Source organism: Leuresthes tenuis, unplaced genomic scaffold, assembly GCF_036924035.1.
Source record: "Leuresthes tenuis unplaced genomic scaffold, fLeuTen1.0.hap1 SCAF_2, whole genome shotgun sequence".
In the NCBI taxonomy this organism is placed as follows: domain Eukaryota; kingdom Metazoa; phylum Chordata; class Actinopteri; order Atheriniformes; family Atherinopsidae; genus Leuresthes; species Leuresthes tenuis.
The window spans coordinates 37,938,672-37,958,753 of record NW_027325356.1 but is presented as its reverse complement, the minus strand read 5'-3'; the positions used below and the strand labels follow the sequence as shown (position 1 = coordinate 37,958,753).

The 20,082-nt window shown below is 39.8% G+C and overlaps 1 protein-coding gene across 1 annotated transcript in view; it reads right to left on the bottom strand.

Annotated features, from left to right (window-relative positions):
* itfg1 (integrin alpha FG-GAP repeat containing 1) overlaps nt 1–20,082 on the bottom strand; it is a 138,986-nt gene that overhangs the window by 65,170 nt on the left and 53,734 nt on the right. Inside the window, exon 10 of the mRNA XM_072381006.1 lies at nt 13,809–13,960. Within this exon, the coding sequence (XP_072237107.1) occupies nt 13,809–13,960 (152 nt within the window). The remainder of the gene's footprint in view (nt 1–13,808; nt 13,961–20,082) is intronic.

Here is a 20,082-nt window from a genome sequence, read left to right as displayed (position 1 = left end):
TTATGCTCCCTCATTTTATTGAAATCTATATAATAAGTAGAAAAACCTTCAGACACACACTGGAAAGATTACACTGCACTATCTCTGCATCCTCATACTTTTTACATTTGAACCGTTTTCATAGCGGTATCTAATGGATGTCAATTGATCACATGGTCCGTATTTCAGCCTCTATTCCGTGTGTTAGTTACCTTCTGTTTGTTAAGTGCATAATCTACTTTTAAAGTCCTAATTTTTGCAATTGACATTTGGAGAGAGGCTTCTTTAAGAGACTATTTCATGAAGGCTGCACCTTTACTTAATTTTACTTAATGAAAACATTCATTCTTTTGCGATCTTCTTTCATTCAGCTTGCTGATACAGTGACTCGGATGTTAGAATAGTTACCCAACGATTGACAGGTTGAGACTGTGAAAGAGACTGACAGCAAGAAAATGAATCATGGACAAAAGATGAGTGAAGGGTAGTAGTGGACAGGTCCACACTGATGAAGTGACAGCCAGACAGCTATGTGTTATGGAAAGCCTCAGGTGTAGTGGTTTTTCATTCTGCGAGTCCCTGTGGTTATGAAAAGAGGACAGAGACTCACATCAACACAATCACAGTCAAAGTATGTCCTTTGGCAGATTAAGTCCTAAGTCTCCCTTCTCCCCTTGTTTCTCACGATCTGCATCTTTCCTGTTTTCTTTCCTTTATTCATTATTGTTCCTTATTCATTCTTTAGTTAGGAAAATAAAAAAATGGCCAACAATTAAGCTTGTTTAGCGATGAGCCGAGAATCAAGATGTGTAAAGCTAAAAGAACTGCAATCACTCTTTTTCCAATGATTGTCTTGGTTAATTGCAGGAAAAGAAGGTATCCACATGTATTGCAATTTATATAAAGAGTCAGGTAAGTGTTATCATCTTGCCAATAAACACAGCAGGGGAACAATAAAACTTGAATAATGCAGAGTAATTAAGTAGCTGAGCCAGCGGAAGGGAGTGTGAGAAATATCAGTGCCTAATCCTGGGTATGAATTCAGGCATTGGACTTTCAAGTCCACATCTGTCACAGTGATAGTGCTCACCCCATGACCTAAACACTGACATTGTTCACAGGAATATTGTGCTGTAGAAAGTGACTGAACTGTTGGTACGGCAACTGACAGCATTGCTAACATTAAATTAAACTAAACGGGGGCTTAAAAAAAAAGCAAAAACAAAGCAACAGCTGTGGTCTCAGCCCCTGTCAGACTTTGATGGAGAAACCTGCTTTTTGTTAGATGGACCTACTAAAAATGTACACTTGGGCCCTGAAGTCTCCTGAAAGTATATAGTAGAGTGTGAATTTTTGACCATTCTTCCAGAAGCGCATTTGTGAGGTCAGACACTGACGTTGGACGAGAAGGCCTGGCTCACAGTCTCTGCTCTAATTCATCCCAAAGGTGTTCTATCGGGTTGAGGTCAGGACTCTGAGCAGGCCAGTCAAGTTCTTCCACACCAAACTGGCTCATACATGTCTTTATGGACCTTGCTTTGTGCACAGTCATGTTGGAACAGGAAGGGGCCATCCTCAAACTGTTTCCACAAAGCTGGGAGCATGAAATTCTCCAAAATCTTCCTTTCACTTGAACTAAGGGGCCAAGCACAGCTCCTGAAAAACAACCCCACACCATCATCCCCCCTCAACCAAACTTTACACTTGGCACAATGCAGTCAGACAAGTATCGTTCTCCTGGCAACCACCAAACCCAGACTCCTCCATCAGATTGCCAGATGGAGAAGCGTGATTCGTCACTCCAGAGAACACGCCTCCACCGCTGTAGAGTCCAGAGTCCAGAGTTTACAACCCTGCATCTGACGCTCTGCATTGCACTTGGTGATGTATGGCTTGGATGCAGTTGCTTGGCCATGGAAACCCATTCCAAGAAGCTCTCAACGTTTTTGAGCTGATCTGAAGGCCACATGAAGTTTGGAGGTCTATAGCGATTGACTCTGCAGAAAGTTGGCGACCTCTGAGCACTGTGAGCCTCAGCATCCGCTGACCCTGCTCTGTCAGTTTATGTGGCCGACCACTTCATGGCTGAGTTGCTGTCGTTCCCAATCGCTTCCACTTTGTTATAATACCACTGACAGTTGACTGTGGAATATTTAGTAGTGAGGAAATTTCACGACTGGACTTGTTACACAGGTGGCATCCAATCATGGTCCCACGCTGGAATTCACTGAGCTCCTGAGAGCGACCCATTCTTTCACAAATGTTTGTAGAAGCAGTCTGCATGCCTAGGTGCTTAAATTTATACGCCTGTGGCTGTGGAAGTGATTGAAACACCTGAATTTAATTATTTGGATGGTTGAGTGAATACTTTTAGCAATATAGTGTACATGTATATATATATATATATATATATACACACACACAAACCAGAGTAAACTTTGCTTTGACAACACTGCAATAATTCTGACTACAAAGTGGCACAAGGACCTTTTTTAATCTACTCTCGATGCAAAAATTCTCCCATCAGTCTTTGGGAAATCATTTGATGTCAAACCAACTTCCTGCCTACAGAACTGCAGAGTAGGAAGAAAGAAATGTGAGGGCAGGGCAAACAAGGCAAATGTCTTATGCTATTCCACTTTCCACTGTGGTATAAGGTGCGAAACCAAAAGACAAACACTGCTACCCCGACATACTGAGAAGGATGGATCTTAAATGGCATTGCCTAGCAACAGCCTGCTAAGCTCTTGGCAGCTGCTTGGTCGGGGTGAATACTGATAGATAAAAACACACACAGACGCATGCACGCCTATGCACTCGCAGCAAGACTAGAACTAAATGTGATGGAACACATAAGCCTTACAACAATGTACCACAATGTAAGGAGCAGTTCGCTTTATACAGCTGAGAACATTAATTGTTGCTCTGTTAGATGCGAGTAAGCACAGACTAAAGAGTTAACTTAAAAATTAACCCTAATTTGATTAGATTTGATCTAAATTTGACAGAAATGAAAGCAGTCACGACTCGTTACAAGCATGCTACTTTATTATATGTCAGATTTAGCTTACTGCCATGCTTCCTGACACAGACCACCACTAACTGTTCAGTGACAGCCTTTCTTTTTATGTTTGAAGTCAGACAGAAATGTATCTTAGTTACAGGATATGCTTTGGTGTGGGAATTGGAAATGCCATATTTTAGATTTTCCAACATTTTTAAACTGGAATAGAAAAGGTTGTTTCTGTGGACATTATACATGTATAATACAAACCAGTTACACTGGGTGAGGGACAATCTAATACCTAACACTATGGTCAGATAAGGCACATAAACAAGACAGTCATTGCAACTCGTAAGCAAACACTAAATTGATGAGACAAGTGACTGTGACTGATGACTCATCACACATAAACAATTAAGAGTCCAGTCAGAGGTGGCTTTAAACAAAGACACACACTGTGGCCAATAATATGGTGCTACATACTAACTATTGTCAGCCCAGAAAATTTAGCCTCACCTCACTAACTGATGGAAATGAATCTGTGACTTGAAAATAATTGCTGGTGCAGTGCAGTTCCAAGGTAGAAATGCTCAAAAATGGTGTTGACTGCTTGTTTAACTGATGAAATGCATATCAAAACACCATCAAAATATATTCTCACCCAGGCTGTCTGGGACATCAGTCAAAGGAGCTAGAACAAATCTAAATTGCACATGAAAACATCCAACCTATTTGTTTTTTACATGTTAAAATGCTGAGCCTAGCAGTTTAACATGCTAAAAGCTCCGAACCCAAAGCTTGACAAATTCATATTATGAACCACCTCTTTTTGTTCAGGAGTGAAAACATCAGCCACTTACATTTTGTGAAGCTATAGTAATCCCTGATCAACAGAATCATTGACAGTAATCAGATCCAGACCAAGCATTGAACCCCTTGTTGTATTATTTCCACCTTATAGAAAAATGACAAAATATTGTAAAAGGCAACTTACAACTATGCCTTCTTGCTTGCTCTTTTATAGTTGCTAAATACTCATTTTCAGATAAATAAGAGAATACCCATCCAACCACTTTCTATATGCGCTTAATCCAACTCATGGTTGCGGGGGAGCTGGAGCTTATCACATCTCTCATTGGGCAAGAGGCAGAGTACACCCTGTATAGGTCGCCGGTCCATCACAGGGTCACACAGAGACAAACAAGACAAACAAGAATCCGTGCTCACACTAACGCTTAGGGTCAATTTAGAGACACCAATTAACCTAACATGCATGTTTTTTGGGTGGTGGAGGGAAGCCGGAGTACCCGGAGAGAATCCAGGCATACATGGTGAGAACATGCAAGCTCCACACAGAAAGGCCCCAGCCGGCACCCGAACCAGGAGCCCTCTCTCTGTGGGGAATGGTGCTAACCAACAAGAGAATAATTAAAGAGTATAATCAATAAAAAGCTGATCAAATATACTGTACAATGTAACTACAAAACTGTTCATATCAGCTGGAAACAGTTCAACTTCATAACAATGCACATATAAAGCTTCTATAGACAGGAGACAGGGAGACAGGAGAAATGAGAAGTATTCTGTGATTGTTCTTGAGAGCCACCTTGGGCAGAGGTTAACAACATTATTCTTTTACAAGAGACACTGACTGACCTAAAGCCTGAAGAGTTCTGCGCATACATGTGTGTGTGATGCAGATGTACCCCATCTCCCGGAGGCTCGTCCTGCCTTTGTATTGATTTGTGCTCCTTTCCGAAGACAGCTGTGACAACTAAAGCTTCATTTTAAAGAGCAATAGTGGTTCCAGTCTCTGGTATCACCAGTAATTAGTAGCAAGAATTATATGTCACATTGTGGTGTGGTGTCATGTAGTGTCACGAGATACAACACAAATGACTTAAAATCAGCTGTCTTCATCTGTGACCTCATTTTGTACTCCAGAAATAGCTTTAACACAACTCACACTGCTACATGGGATGCTTGCCCTCTTACACACACACATGCATGTATGGAGAGCAGCCCGTTGGAGGGCAGAGTGTGACATTTAAACCATTCCTCCTGCGACAGGGGGCTCTTATGAAGCTGGGGTGGACCATTTCAACATCAAACACCCACAGCCAGCAGGATGCTCTGTCCCCCTGAGGGCAGCGGATGAATAGAGAGTGTTTGTGTGCAGGTGTGTATATGTGTGTCCCCCCGAGTGTGTGAAGCCGACCTCGGTGCATATAGAGGAGCTGCGCGGCTGGCTGCTCTGATAGACAATCATGGTGACAACAACTGGTAGTCTAACCTTATCTGTGTAGCAATATATCATTTGAGGAAACACTTCACTCACTACCATCACAAAAAGAAACAACAGCTTTGGTGATGTCTCATTGTATTACTGATGCATTTCTACATCAGATAAAAGATATCAGATGGAAATCAGGCCACTTGTGAATGCAGAAGCTGCATTAGAGCAGCCCTGGTATTATTTCAGCACTGACTTTTTACACAGGTCATAAACCCATTCTGGGCTGAATAATGTAAAGACATCATGCAAAAACTTTTTTGCTGCATGATACAAATGGAAAATGCAAAGGTTCCTTATTGTCATTTGTATTTGTTTTAGCTTCCCTCTGACAATCAGTGTAACTGCTGTGGACAGGGTTTGATTTGTTCTAATTTCTATGCAGGTGAACATTACAAGAGATTGAAAGTGAAAGGACACTAACTCAATCAAGTAAACAAAAAGAGAAAAAATACCAATACAGTATAATCTAGGAATAGGAACATCAACCAAATTGAATGCAAAGTTATCATGAGCTCAGCCAGACTGATGAAAACCACATTACAAGCTCTAGCCATGACCAGGGAGTATAAACAATGGTCGCTTAAGTTTTTTTTTTTTTTTAAGGTTTTTTCCGAACTGTAAAGCCCTTGGTGGTGGAGAAACTCCTTTATTATGCCTTTGCCTGAATAAATGCACATAGTGTTGCACGTTCCAGGCTCACTTTACTTATCTACCCTGAGAGTGGACTGCAATTTCCATGAGAGGAATCAGTCCCCACCATGATGACTCCAAACAACATCAAAACAGAGAGATAACTAACTGTAACCTGGTGAGATTTTCACTCATCTTTTAGTTTTCCTCCTTTGTCGGAATTCCTCCCAGATTCTTAAAACAGAGTGATCAGACTGCTGTTGCACCTATAGTTAACAAGCACTGTCACTGTTGGCACAACTAAATTCAAACCAGTCTACTTCACCATCAAAATGGGAGTGTGCACTTGCATTACTCATGTTTCAAGCATGAGAATAGCTCCATTTTCTTCAATGAACAGAGGACAGATGTAAGAAGAGCCATAAAGAATGGGTTCTAACTTTAGGATCCATCCTGCATTAACCTGGTATTCCAAAGAAAAACTAAGGCCGATGAATTATGATTTGGCAAAAGTAGTGCTGGGAGAGATCAACAACAAATAGAAATTCCAGTTTCTCAGAAGGAGTCATAGACTCACAGAATTCCAATTTAGCTATTTTCCCTATTCTGGTTAGCTTCTCCGACAACAGAAAGATCATTCTAATGCGAGTGTGTGTGTGTGTGTGCGCATGTCTATGTATCATAGTGTGGATAAAATTCTGACACCAACGTATGATAATTTTCTGTACCATTGGTACAAAGTAGATTTCGAGGGTTAAGACTTGTTTTTTGGGTCGGGGTTACAAACAGGTTGTGGTTAGGTTTAGGATAAGAGTTGGACATTTAATTATGATAGCTAAGTTTGAGTAAGAAGCTTGGAAATGCATCATGTCAATGGAGCTCAGAAAACCTAAAGGTGTTTTTAAAGGTCTGATCCGTATTTTCACTCTGACATCAGCTGGTTAGAGTCAAAAGGGGAGGAGGAGATGGTTATTGCTGCTACCTGCTGTCCACTTGCACTCCTCCCCAAACAGAAACTCCAAACAAAAACACCCCACACACTTCAGTATCAGAGCAGAATTTAGCATGTTCATGTCAGGAGCACTTAATGGCGAAGACAAGTCCACACCAGTATCAATATAAATGTTCTCCTCGTACTGACACAGAGCAAACAGAGGACATTACGCTGAGGCACACATCTTTCTTCATGCCCAATGCAATGTCACAACACACTTTACATACTGCACACACCAGAGATCCAAAAACTGCAAACAGTTTTGTCATGGAGCAGGAAAAACAAAATCATTTTTTCACTTATATGAATACATTATGTCATTACTGCTGCCTGCCCACTCTGCTGCACTCTGCTGTGCCTGGACAAATTGACCACATATGGTCTATGGACAAGCATTCATTGAATGTGTGCTTTTGAACTGCATCATACTTGACTTAATTGGAAAAAACTATGGTGAGCAGAAATACCAACGAAAAAGTATTTATGTCTACTTAAATATGAATAAACTCATTTATTGAGTCAAATTTTCACCATCCGAGTCGTTATCATTATATTTAGCCAAATAATGTTTCAATTGCTACCTTATTGGCAAGCCATGCCTTGAATCCATATTGAATATAATGCAGCTCAGAATGTAATTTACTAACTGTTAAATCTATATTTCATGTAAACACAGTGCAAAAGATTGCTTTGACTGATTTAAAGTTAAAAAAATGTACTGGTATGTATATACATTACTAAAAATAAATTATTGTGTTATAATTTGCATTTATGATCATATTGCTGGGAAATGTGACAGCAACAAACAAGTATATGACACAAATATACACTAAGAAAGATAACAGCATACAATAAAACTAACAGAGTGAAGGAGCTTCCAGCCCATAAGAGACAATTACATATCTCTGTAGTTGTAGGGCTGACAAAAAATGTTTGAAAACCAGTTACTGAAGTTTAAGGTAATGTTAAATGATAACAACTTTAGGTCTGGGAAAAGCAGAAATCTGGAAGCTTCCACAATGTTGTATTCAATTGGTTGAGAAGGACAAGCTGATGTGCACATTACACACATGTAATCATATCCAAGTCGCTTAAGGCAGATCACACTTTAAAGCTGCCCTTTAATCAGCACAAAGTGCAATTTACTGAAGTTGGAAAAAAAATAAATGAACACATGATTACAGCTGAGGATAATCCTATGAGGGCTGGTGGCTGACGCAGACAGTCCATCACTCACATACACTCACACAGACACACACTGAAGCACTTAATGTGAGACGTCTAATATACGTTATACCTGGAAAGCAGTGGTAGCGAGTGGTGTACCAAACAAACACTGTAGCAGCAGGTGGTACTTGTTTTTCTCAACAAGTATATGTCACGTGCCATCCGGACCTCTGACTTTTATTAAAGTTTCGTGCTGTTAATATAGATGCAGATAGTGACATGAGGTGTGTATGTTAGGGCAACATGTGGCATCACATCATGCTGTTGTAATTAGTTTGTCTGCAAGATACAATGCTCTGCAACTTCAAATACTTTGGTTATGGATGCTATAGCTTAGCTATTGGTATAATTCATCACTGTTTAGTGTAACTATGAATGTTTTTAGTCTTATTGCTTTTTTTAAATGATTTTGAATTACAAGAAAATATTTAGATTAGAGTATGAAGAAGAATTTTCATCTCTGCTCTTACTAAAATCAGCTTGTTGATATGTCTGCTCACAATGCTCATCAGGAACTGCTGCTATATTCTAGCTGCTAGGGAATTTCCCAAAACAATGAACATCATCCAGCAAACAGGAGAATAAAGAGATAAAACAGGTCATTTATGTTCCATTTCTTTCAAAATCTCATCACAAACTATTTTCCTGCAATAATCCTATATTACTTTGATTGAAATTACAGAGGTTACAGTGAAAAGAGATGTGCTGTTGCTTTGCAAGGCAGCAGGACGCTAAAAAGATTTGCAATATCACATTCATGAGAGAATCCACTTAGCCAGGCTCCAGGCTCTCTGACTGTGGCCAAAACAAAAGTTCAGACCAATTAGCATCTGATCCAAGCAGCTGCAACAGGTTTTTAGATGTGGCCACAGGCAACCTCAGCCTCCCCTAATTAGTGGCCACTTCTATTTATATTGCTGTCCGGATTAGTTGAAGTTTGCTTCTGACAGTGATAGAAAGATGACTCATTCAATTACCTGCTCTGTATTTTTTTTCTTATAAGTACCTGACAATTACCTAAAGGTTTCCACAGTGAACTTTGCACATGCTTCTGTGCAAAAAACATTTTAATAAGAAGAAATAATAACGTATAGAAACATCTGTAGCTTCATGAACATGGCTTTGATGGAAACTACAATGCATTGCATCATCACATCATGGTCTAGGATCATCGAATGAAAAAGTACAGCATATCCTCTGCAGGAAGTATCTTTCATAATCAGGCATCTTGACAGAGGTTTCTTGGAATGTTAGGATAATAAGGAGAAAGGAGTAGAAAACATTCTCTACTTCACTTTCATACATTCCTTTTACAGATTACACATTATCCTGCTTCATTTCTCTCCAGGATCCCAATACGCTTGCTTTTCTGCATACACTGAAACATCTACAGGAGCGTCTTTCAGCAGGCAGTCGCAGCCATGCATTCCTCGTTATGATGTTCATCAGTGTGAGCATGCAAGTGCGTGTGTGTGAGACAGAGCAAGACAGGCAGAGAGGGAAAGTCACCGTCTGTCCTGTGACCTGGATATAATGTGGACCCTGAGGACTGCAGTCTTTTGGAGCTGCCAGTGGATATTACACCACTCAAATGTGAAAACATGAACACATGACAGGGACATGCAGGCTCTTCCACACACCCTAAAATTTCTTGTAGTTCATAATGACTGTTTCCAAAAATACAAAAAAAAAAAAGAAAAAGGTTTCCTTTAATGGAGATGGGGGTTTTACTACAAGAACAATGCAGTAGATACGTAGTATCTGAGGCTAGGAGGTACATATTAGGCAGCAAATTAAAATTCTGTTCTCTAAGTTGATATGTTGGAAGCAGATGATGGGGGGGGGGGGGGGGGGGGGGGGGGGGGGGACATGGATTTGACCAATTGTGACTATGGACAATTTGTGATGGAAAGATGGCTGGGCCACAGCATCTCCACAACTGCTGCTTTGTGGTCAGTGGTCGCAACCCACCAAAAGTAGGAATGAAGTGAGTGGTGAACCAGTGATATTGTCATGGGCAGCCAAGGATCATTGATGAAGCTACTGTGGCTCAACAAGTTAATATTGGTACCGACAGAAAGGTGTCAGAACACACACAGTGCTTCAGGTTGTTGTGTATGGGGCTGCATTGCCACAGAATCTTCAGGGTGCCCATTACTGACCTCTGTACACCACCAAAAGTGACAAGAATGGGCTTGAGAAATGGATCGCAGAGTAATGGAAGAAGGCTGCTTGGTGTCATGAATCGAATTTTCTTTTACATCATGTGAATAGCCAGGTCAGTGAGCATCTCTCACTTGGGTATGCCATGGGAGGAAGCTGAGAAAGCGGGGTCAGTGTGATGCTCTGGGCAATGTTCTGCTGGAAAACTTTAAGTCCGAACATCTATTAGGATACCCTTTTGAAATGTACCACTAGCTCAACATTAGTGTCAACCACATACACCCCTCCATGACACCAGTTTTCCCTGATGGCAGTGGCTTGTTTCAGCATGATAAAGCAACCTGCTTCTCCAGATTTCAATCCAATCGAGTATCTGCGGGATATGTTAGACAAATAAGTCTGATTAATTGAGGCTTCACTCAACAACTTACAGGAATCAAAGAATCATCTACTAAATGCTGGGCGTCGGATCCTGTGGAGTCCATGCCTAAACGGGTCAGGGCTGTTTCAGTGGCAAAGGGGCTACCTACAAGCCAAGTGGTCATAATGCTATGGCTGACTGTGTGCTATCTATGGTGGGACCTGGCTCTGGTAGATTATTTGACATCTAAGACTGAACAGTTACAAATGACTTCTGTTGTAAGTCGTCAGGGGTTACCTTAGGGACAAGCATGCTGCCAATACCCCCAGACTGAGTGGTGGGAACTGGCTGGTCGACATGTACTGTTGTGACACCTCTTAATAAGATGGCATAATTCCCCATATTGCCTGCGAGTAATTGTGACATTTTATCTATACTAAATAAATAGGGCAATAGGAAAAGAAAAAAACAAATAGGAGAAGTAATATGAACAATTAACTGGATTTGCCAAAGCAGAGGAAATTTGATCATCAACAGAAAATGATCACATGAATAATAAACAACCTTTCAACTCTATATCTATTCCTTCTGCTGCCCCCATCTGCTAATCGTTCCACTGATTCTAGCAGGCTACTTTCATCTCACACTTGTTTTTTTTTTCCGATGAACACTTAAATCAGCATTAATTCTGCTGGAAAATGGAGTGATGTGAGCTGGCAGGACTTTTATCTAAAAAGCAGCTATAAATAACTCGCTAGATAGACAAAGGAGAAGAGAGAGTAAGGGGTGAGAGACAAAGAAGAAGCGGGATGGAAAGGGAGTTAAAATAGATCAGTTATTAGCAATATAAATGAGTTGTTAGCTGAGAGGATTTTGGTATAAGAAAGTCAAAGACAAAGCTACGCCCAATGCAGCATGGACTGCTCCTGCAGCAAAATCAGCCAAATGTATATAGTAGTATATGATAGAATATATTTCAAACCAAAAAACAAACACATCACAAGACTCTGTGAAGTCATCTAAAACCTTGTTCCTTTTACTGAAAAGTGCCAAAGCTGATCAGGGGCTTCACTGAGACGCCCACTGCAATGAAAGTTTAGGAAAATACTACGAGAGAGTCATTTTCTCTGAATTTCTTCGACTTAAGACTATCTAAGTAAAGATGTAATTATTCACAAAGCATCTTAAAAGAGCTGATGAGGTTAAAAACTCTTAGGAGCAGGGAGAAGAACTTTTTAAGAGGCTTAAGGGCTTCGTAAGAAGAGGAGAAAATGTCTCTCTCTCTCTTTTGTTGGCTACTTTTACTGCACGGCCATTTCTTTAACAAAGATGTTTGTCACATAAAATTGCATTTTTGGAAACGTTCCCTTTTAATTGAGACTATATTCTATGAAAAAAGCACTTCCTATCCTTGGACATTTTCATTTGGGTTGATCTTCTCCCAGCTGCTAAAGTTTCTACCACTTCCTTACTCAGAGTTACTCTTAGAAATTAAGTTAAAAATTCCAAAGCTGGACTCTTGGGAAGAACTTTTTCTGATAAGTGAGGATCTTCTCTAACGTTTAAACAATTGCCATTGGTAAGCACCTTGACCTCTGTTTATGCCCTCATTCCCCTACCTCAATCTCCTTCTTTTTCATATGCTGATGCGATTTCAAATGTTGCTGCTGGGTCAGAGCGTACTGGGAGCTATGCAATAATCCATAGTCCTCGCTCCAGCACTGGATTATAATGTTCAGTCTTAAAATGAAGAGGAGATGGAGAAAATGAAGAAAAGAAGAGAGAAGCTATAGCTGGTATGATTAGGGCTGGTGAGACAGAAGTCATCTTTCAATGAGGGTTACCACAAAGAGTTAAGTATAACAGGACTTACTGGTGATTATGTAGTGCCTGGATGAGAAAACAGGGCTCAAATGTATGTTTGTGTGTAGGTCTTCAGAAGCTCTCACACAACATCTTAGCATCTCCAACACAACAAACACTCAGAGCGTCCAGAGCAATCAGCGTGCATAGACAATCACTGACCTGACCCTTTTGGTCAACTTATCTAGGACAGATAATCCACATCAACAACTACATACATCCTATCGCTGGTTCCCATGGCACGCGTGTACCAGTTCATGCTACACATGTTTAGAAGGACCGGTTCATCAGTCAAAAAGCAAGCTAACTTTAGCTGTCTTTTCTTCTGGTCTTTGCTCAAGTTAAACCAATCCCATCTTCTTTGCACTGCAGTGCCACAAACTTCTATTGTTTAGTGCAAAACATTGTGCAGCTGTCCATTCTGTAACCAAGTGCAGTTTAGCATTGTTTTGTGATGTTAGAAATCACATTAATTAACCCCTAATCTGCCATTCAGCCAATCTGTTTTTAATATATTAATAAGAAGATTAAGTTTGAATGAATGTCTGTGCAACGACACTGTGAGAGGGAGATCTTAGATGAGTATGAGCCTGGGAGTATACTGGCCAAATCATTTTTGAATGATTTCATTTCATTATTAATGCCCTGCACTTGCAGTTTGATTATTGACTGTGTTTTTTCAGACAAGATTGCTTGTAATTTGCATAAACATGAGCGTGGCAAGCCTACTCTAAACTGATGAGCAGGGTTAAAAAAGCCATAACAAATGGGGATACTGGGAGACATTTCCAGCATGAGAAGTTGTCATTTGAAGTACAGTAATTTCACAGTAATTCAGTGAGTGACTTCAGCCCAAATAGAATGCTTTAAAAAAAGAGAAAAGAAAAACATTTATAATTTTCAAAGCTAAACAGATTTGTATAAGCCGTTTATGTATGCATCTTAATTTATTAGGCACAGATATATTCTATTTTATGTTCTTTGGAACACTATAGTGAATATAATCTTATCCAAATGTGGAATGTTACATGGCAAATTGTACAATTGGTTCACAAATGAAATGAGAAATCAAGAGTCAACAATCTGTTACTTTTTTTAAACATTAATTTCCTGTAACTAAAGGAATGAATATGCACACAAGCTTTGTATGTGACATTCTGTATGCAGCCCCAGATGCTAGTACCAAAATGTGAGTTAGAGTGGGGTTATGAGACCAGCAAGGGAATTTTTTTTTTACATTGCAAAATCAGCACACATTCGAACAACTCTTTGGTGCGTTTTTCTGTCTTACCTGCTACTTGTGTTGCGGAGGATCACAAGAGCATCAGGGAAGCCGTCCAAATTGTAGTCCCCGAGGTGCAGGACCAGAGGTTGGCTGAGGTTCCCTGGCACAAAGCCCCAAACTGTTTCCTTCTGCTTGAAATCTGACAGGACTGGTATCCACTGCAAAAAACACAAATATATATAGACACCTGGTAAGGTGCTCTCCGGGACCACATTTTACACGTTTTGTCTGACAAACATACAATTCACAACAGGATAAAAATACTACTTTAAGCTAAAGTGTCTTTATAGTTGTGAGTTAGTTGGTGTAAGGTATTATTTAACCTATAATATATTTGATATGCAATGATTTTCCAATCCACACTGAGGAGCAAATAGTAAGAATGCTTGTAGAAGAGATAAGAGTAAGGAAAAACATCTGTATCCAGTCTGGAGGCCAAATCCTTCGCCTCTGCATGTAGCACACATTTTCATGTAGCTTTAGAATAATGCAAAACAACCAATGATCATGATATTCTCTCCAATTATCCTCTCTGGGAGGACACAAACAAGTGAAGGCACTGATGGAAGCAAGCAGACGTGTTTGCATAATGAAATGCACCCAAAGAAAGACACTCTAAAGGTGAAAGCAATATCAGCTTTGCAATTAGGGTTAATAAATTGAAACTTTCTACACCAAAGTCTGAAAAAAGCAGTATGATGGAAGTTCAGTTCAGCCTACTAAATAGTGAGTTATTGTTTTTGAATTAATCTCTACTACCCTGAATAGAAAATGAGACCAACAATCCCACACAATTACTTTGCTAAATGCATTTACCTTAAAGGTAGAAAGCAAATGGCATTATTTGACTGACCTGTAAATTCTGAATGTGGAAACTCTCTTTTGTTGCGAAACAGAACCGAATTGAAAAGGAAAGAAATCAAAACTAAATCTAACTGAACTAATCAAAACCAACACACTTTGACAAAACTAAGCTTTTATTTGGTCCTACAATGAGCTACACAGTGCTGCATGTATTCAAAGCCAGCAAATGAAAAAAAACAGCCAGTTTAAAGAACATCTGTATAACTTCAGTCTTCTGCTTGATGAACTCAATTCATAAGGCACTGAATCACAACAGAAGTTTCGACAAACACTTGGCAACAGTGGGGAAAAAAAACTTGCATGCTACATTGTTCTTAAAAGATGGATCTACCGGTATATTGTACTATACACCCTGAGCCTACTGTGCCATTTGTATGTCCAAGCAAACTAGTCCTCAAATTTCTTTGCTCATATAGGTTGTTTGTTTATCCTCTTAAATATGACCCATAATGGGTCCTGTGGAGTACCGCCCGCACCAGCTGCAGGAGGGAAACAGGACTTATATGAGCGTTTGCACATCAGAGTAGATGGCACTCTAAATCGTTTCCTTTAGGAAGTTGGATGGCACAGTTACGCATATCGCTTTTGATCATTCATGGCACAAGTTCAAAAAGCAACATATGACAACAGCTTTTTCACTTCTGAGCAAAGATTACTTAAGAATAAAACAGTGCTTCACTGAAACACTTTAGTCACTTCCTGGTTGAGTTGTGGCAGTAACAGTTGGTCTGATTCCTTCATATCTGGCAACAAACCAACTCAGAATCCAATTTTAACATCATCCAGCTCAGAGAATCACATTTAGGACTGATGTAATGAAGGGTTAAGTTGACCAGCCCGTATTGCGGTTGCCACTGATTATGTGCATCTACTGGAGTTACACACTGTGGGTTGTGGAGGTTTAAGGGCAGCATACAAACATACAAAGAAGAAAGCTTCAGGAGTAATTAAGGTCAGTGGATGCAGTGATAGAGTTAGGGATCACTGGCCTAATTTTCTCCTGATTCTTTAACAAACTTCCATGACACGCTGGAGAGAGGTACACCGATACACCAGTGGGACTGCAGGACTTTGGTTTCCTTGTTGACATGCTGTCGCAACACATGTGTATGTCAGCTGAAATCTTGGCAAGTAGGACATACCCGCCATGAGAATGTAAATCACACAATTTAACAAAGCTGGTAACTTAGTCCACAGCTGGAAGGTGATTGAAATATTAAGAACTGTGGTGTGCATTTGGGATTCTGTATCTGAGCAGTTTGCTCCATTTAAAACGAACTCTCTGCGTTTGCCCCGTTTCATTTGAGCTGATCTGAGATCTGTCGGTCAGGATATTTTGCAGACATGGACAACACTGCTCATATTCTTGTAATTGAGTTTATTTAGTGAATGGCTGTTCAATTAATTCATGTTTGTGTGAATAGTTGACAACACTGTGATGTGGCAAAGTTAGAATGTAAATTTTTATCTGCTTTTTCATTTTTTGGTAAACAGATGTTGTGAGTATGAAGTTTAAACACATTTTCATAATTACACTAAACAGCAAATCATTTGTGCTTGTGTGTGTTGATCCTACGGTGGTACACGAATACAGATGCTGCAAGTTTGAACTATTCATGAATGTTAAACAGAAAGAGCAGGTGTAGGGGAGAACCATCAGAGAAACCCAAACTGCTGCTAATAGCGCTTTAATAAGACCAGCACGTAAAAGAAGGGCAAATGTACAATACAGAAGAATAAATCATTTGGCTCAAACACAAAAACTGCCTTTCGGATGTTTGCTAAAAGACTACCTCATAAGAGTCTGACCTTCAACATCTGACATCTGAAATTTAAAGAAGCCTTTCATACCGATAAACTCTACAAATTCCAAAACTATGATAAAAAAGGGTACTTGTAATTTTTTTTTTTAAATCAAGGAATAAAAATGACTTACAACCAGTTCTTTTGACAAAAACAAACACCTCCAAAGTAGATGTAAAGTGAATCTAATGAATAATTTTGATTTCATGCGAGTATGTACTCCTGAAATGTAACTGCATGGAAGATGTTGTTGGGATGACTTAATGTAAGCAGAAGTTAGTTTTGATAGAATAGACAGTCAGGCTAGATATTTTTCAGCCCGGGTAAGATTGCACATGGAGCTTTAATGCAGTCCTGCTCAGTCAGGCTCTCATTAAGTGTCCGTTGAGTGATGTTGCGATGGAGGCGACTGTGTGCCAGATGGACATAAAGCTTGGCAATGATTACAGCCATCCAGAGTCAATGGAAGTGCTGGAGATGACTACATTGCAGTGGCTGGCAGAGAGAGGTGAAGAGTGTGTGGGAGATGTGTGAGGTTGCTGCCAGTCCATTTGCTCAAAGTAGACCCAATGCAAGACATGGATGAACATAACGGTACAGATTTGGACACGTTTACAGAGGAGGAACTATTTAAAAAAAAAAGGTACTGGAAACATGTCAATGTCAGTTATTTACAGTTTTGTTGCTGTGCTCAGTTTCATGTTGACTGACTCAATGTGATCATTTATAGAAGGAGAGTGGCAGAGTGAAGAAAAATGACAGACGGGAAAGGAAAGGAAGGGAAGGACTGAAACTGACAGATGTGCATAAATGTTTGATGAATAATGTGGCGCTGCTGTAGGTCTTGATCAAAACTGGCAGCTCATTAGATCCCATTGCCCCAGAATGGGGACTACTTTATAATCCAAATGTAATTTTCAGTCCAATATCTAGTAAATACAGAAACCTTTATGTAGAAATACACTTGTCAGCTAAGATGCACTGGTTTTAACTGGATAAAGATGTTAACATATTAAGTGTTACTTCCCCAGTCAGCAGTTATTCAAACTGAGCTGGTGTCCATGTTTACAAATGGCAGCTCCACCTTCAATCTCTTTTCCTTTAAGACCCAGAGACAAATTAATTCACAGGTGAGTCCTTTGGTCTGCGCTCAGTTCTGCTGTAACATTCTTTCACAGTGCAGAGTGGAGCCTGTGCTGGCCGCCAACCTTATCAGCAGACCACTGTGCTGGTGTCAGCCCTGAGGCAATCAGTGTACTGTCTGTTTCTTCTTTTCTAACACTGATTAGATGAGGAGAGAGGAAGAGCACCGAGGAATACCAACTGCATCTAGTCAATACTGCAGAAAGTGCAGACACGCCCACAAAAGCCCAGCGTCTATCATGCATCGGGTAAAAAAAAATACATCTGTAGGTGAAATTAAGTTATTGCTGTTGACTGATTAAATTGGAGATGACATTTTTACTCTAAACATCAAATCAAATACGTATCCATGACCTATTCTGGATAGCCTGGGAAGGGAGCAGAGGTTTATGAAGAAAAATGATTAAAAAGGAAAGGAATAAAGCATCAGAAATCAAGGAGATAAAATCTTCTGTCACATATGTTTTTAAACATGCATACACTTTCATTTCTAATGAAAAGATACTTAATCAGAGTCCTTGATTAAGTTTGTTGTATCAGTGATTAAACAGCTGGAAAAAACTACGGAAGGCTTAAATCTGCTAGATTAGCAAAATGAGACCACGAAGTGCAACAACAAAGGTGGAAGTCAGAAGATAAGTCTTTTCCAATCGAACAGGAGGTCAAAAGTAATTTAGGGTATTTTACATTGACAAGGGGAGAAAGCGTTCCCTGAGTTATATTTCATATTGCCCAGCAGAAATATGGGGTTAATTTGAAGTAAATCATACAAGGCCAGCAGATATATTAAAGGCTTCAAGTAGGATAAAACAAAATTTCTTTGAGAAGTTGCAATAAATAGCCAACCTCAGAGAGGAGCTTCTTCCATAAATCATGAGGTTGTTACGCCTTCCTTGTGGCTGTAGAGGTTTTGGCATTTAATCACTAAATACAGGAGAGTATTTGAATAATGTCAAGTGTGTGACTTTAAGGATTAATCACTTGCTCAACGTCCCCTCGCTCAAACAAAAAGCTCCTACATCTAAATAACTCACTGCTGAAATTCGGTGTTTCAAATGTCAACATATTACTTTTAAATTGAGTGTTAGGACGTGCGATATCACGTGTGTATGTTGCACGTGCAAGCAAATGTGTAACTGTATTTGCGCAGGGATCCAAATGACCTACTTAATGAAGATGAAGATGATGATAGGTTTTGTGCTTGTGAAGCAATCTGATACCCTTTAATGGTAGTGAGAGGAAGAATCCTGCATACAAATGGCTTTTAATCTAACAGCAGGAGAAGATTGTGTGTCGACAGCTTATTATAGGGTTTTTCATCTACACACATGAGCAGTTTTGCATGCACACTGACAAGCAACATCCAGAAACACACATAAGAAAAAAAGGAAAAAAATGATTTCTAGGGAGCAAAAACACAGACACTGACTGAAAAGAAATCACTCTCTGGCTTTGTTGATGACTAAAGTGAAAAAGCGACAGCGTGCTTGCAGACTCCCATTGATTCAACTTGGCGGAGAGAGCTCCTGCTTCATTAGGCCAAGAAATTAAAATGTGGCTGGCTTGCGCTGTCGGTAGGAGGTGGTGGGAGAGTTTATAGGGTGATATGGGGAGGTGCTGTAACATCAACAGACAACAAAGCTGTCCAGTGAGGAATAAACTAAATATTTCAATAAGATAAAACATATAAAAGCAATGGCCCAGCAATATAATGAGACTAAAGCTGATCACAGTAGAACTGGCAGCGAAAGACACCATGCGACTGAACAGAGGACAGGGAGGAGAAGGACTGGACAACGTGAAGGCACTGGTGAAGGTAAATTGAGTAATGACGGTCATGGCGTGTCTAAAAGGAAAGGTATCAGCCACAACATTAAAACAGAATTCAGGTAAAGTAAGCAACATTTATCCTTCCAGTACAATGTAATGTTCTCCTGGGAAACCTTAGGTCCTGGAATTTACATGGATGTTAGACATGCTTCAGCAAAACTACATGAACATGGTTGGAAAAGGAGACATCCATCATGGAAGACCAGAAGTGTAACTGAAGATGGCTGAATGTAATCAAATCTAAACAAGAAGGTAAATATACTTATTTCCCCAAAATGTACATAAATAATCTGAAATGCTGGTTGTATTTCATGGCTTTTCTTTACTTTAAACAAGTTGTGAAGCTAATATTTCTCTCCCTTACTTTCAACAAACTGATGTTGAGTCTGAAAGTAGGTGCTTTGTATTTAATTCTGTCCTCTCTAGGCAGTTTAGCTTCACTTTCCACATCCCGTGTGAGCACACAGCTAATGAATAGAGTACAATTAGCTGTTTCTGTTCAGTGAAAACAGCTGTAAAGCAAAAACAAGGGTCTTAAAAGCAGAAAAAAAAACTATTGATGCTTTTATCACGATGTATGTGATGCAGAGAAATGTGAGCTTGACAAACAATGAAAAATGTAATGGGGCATGTCATTGCT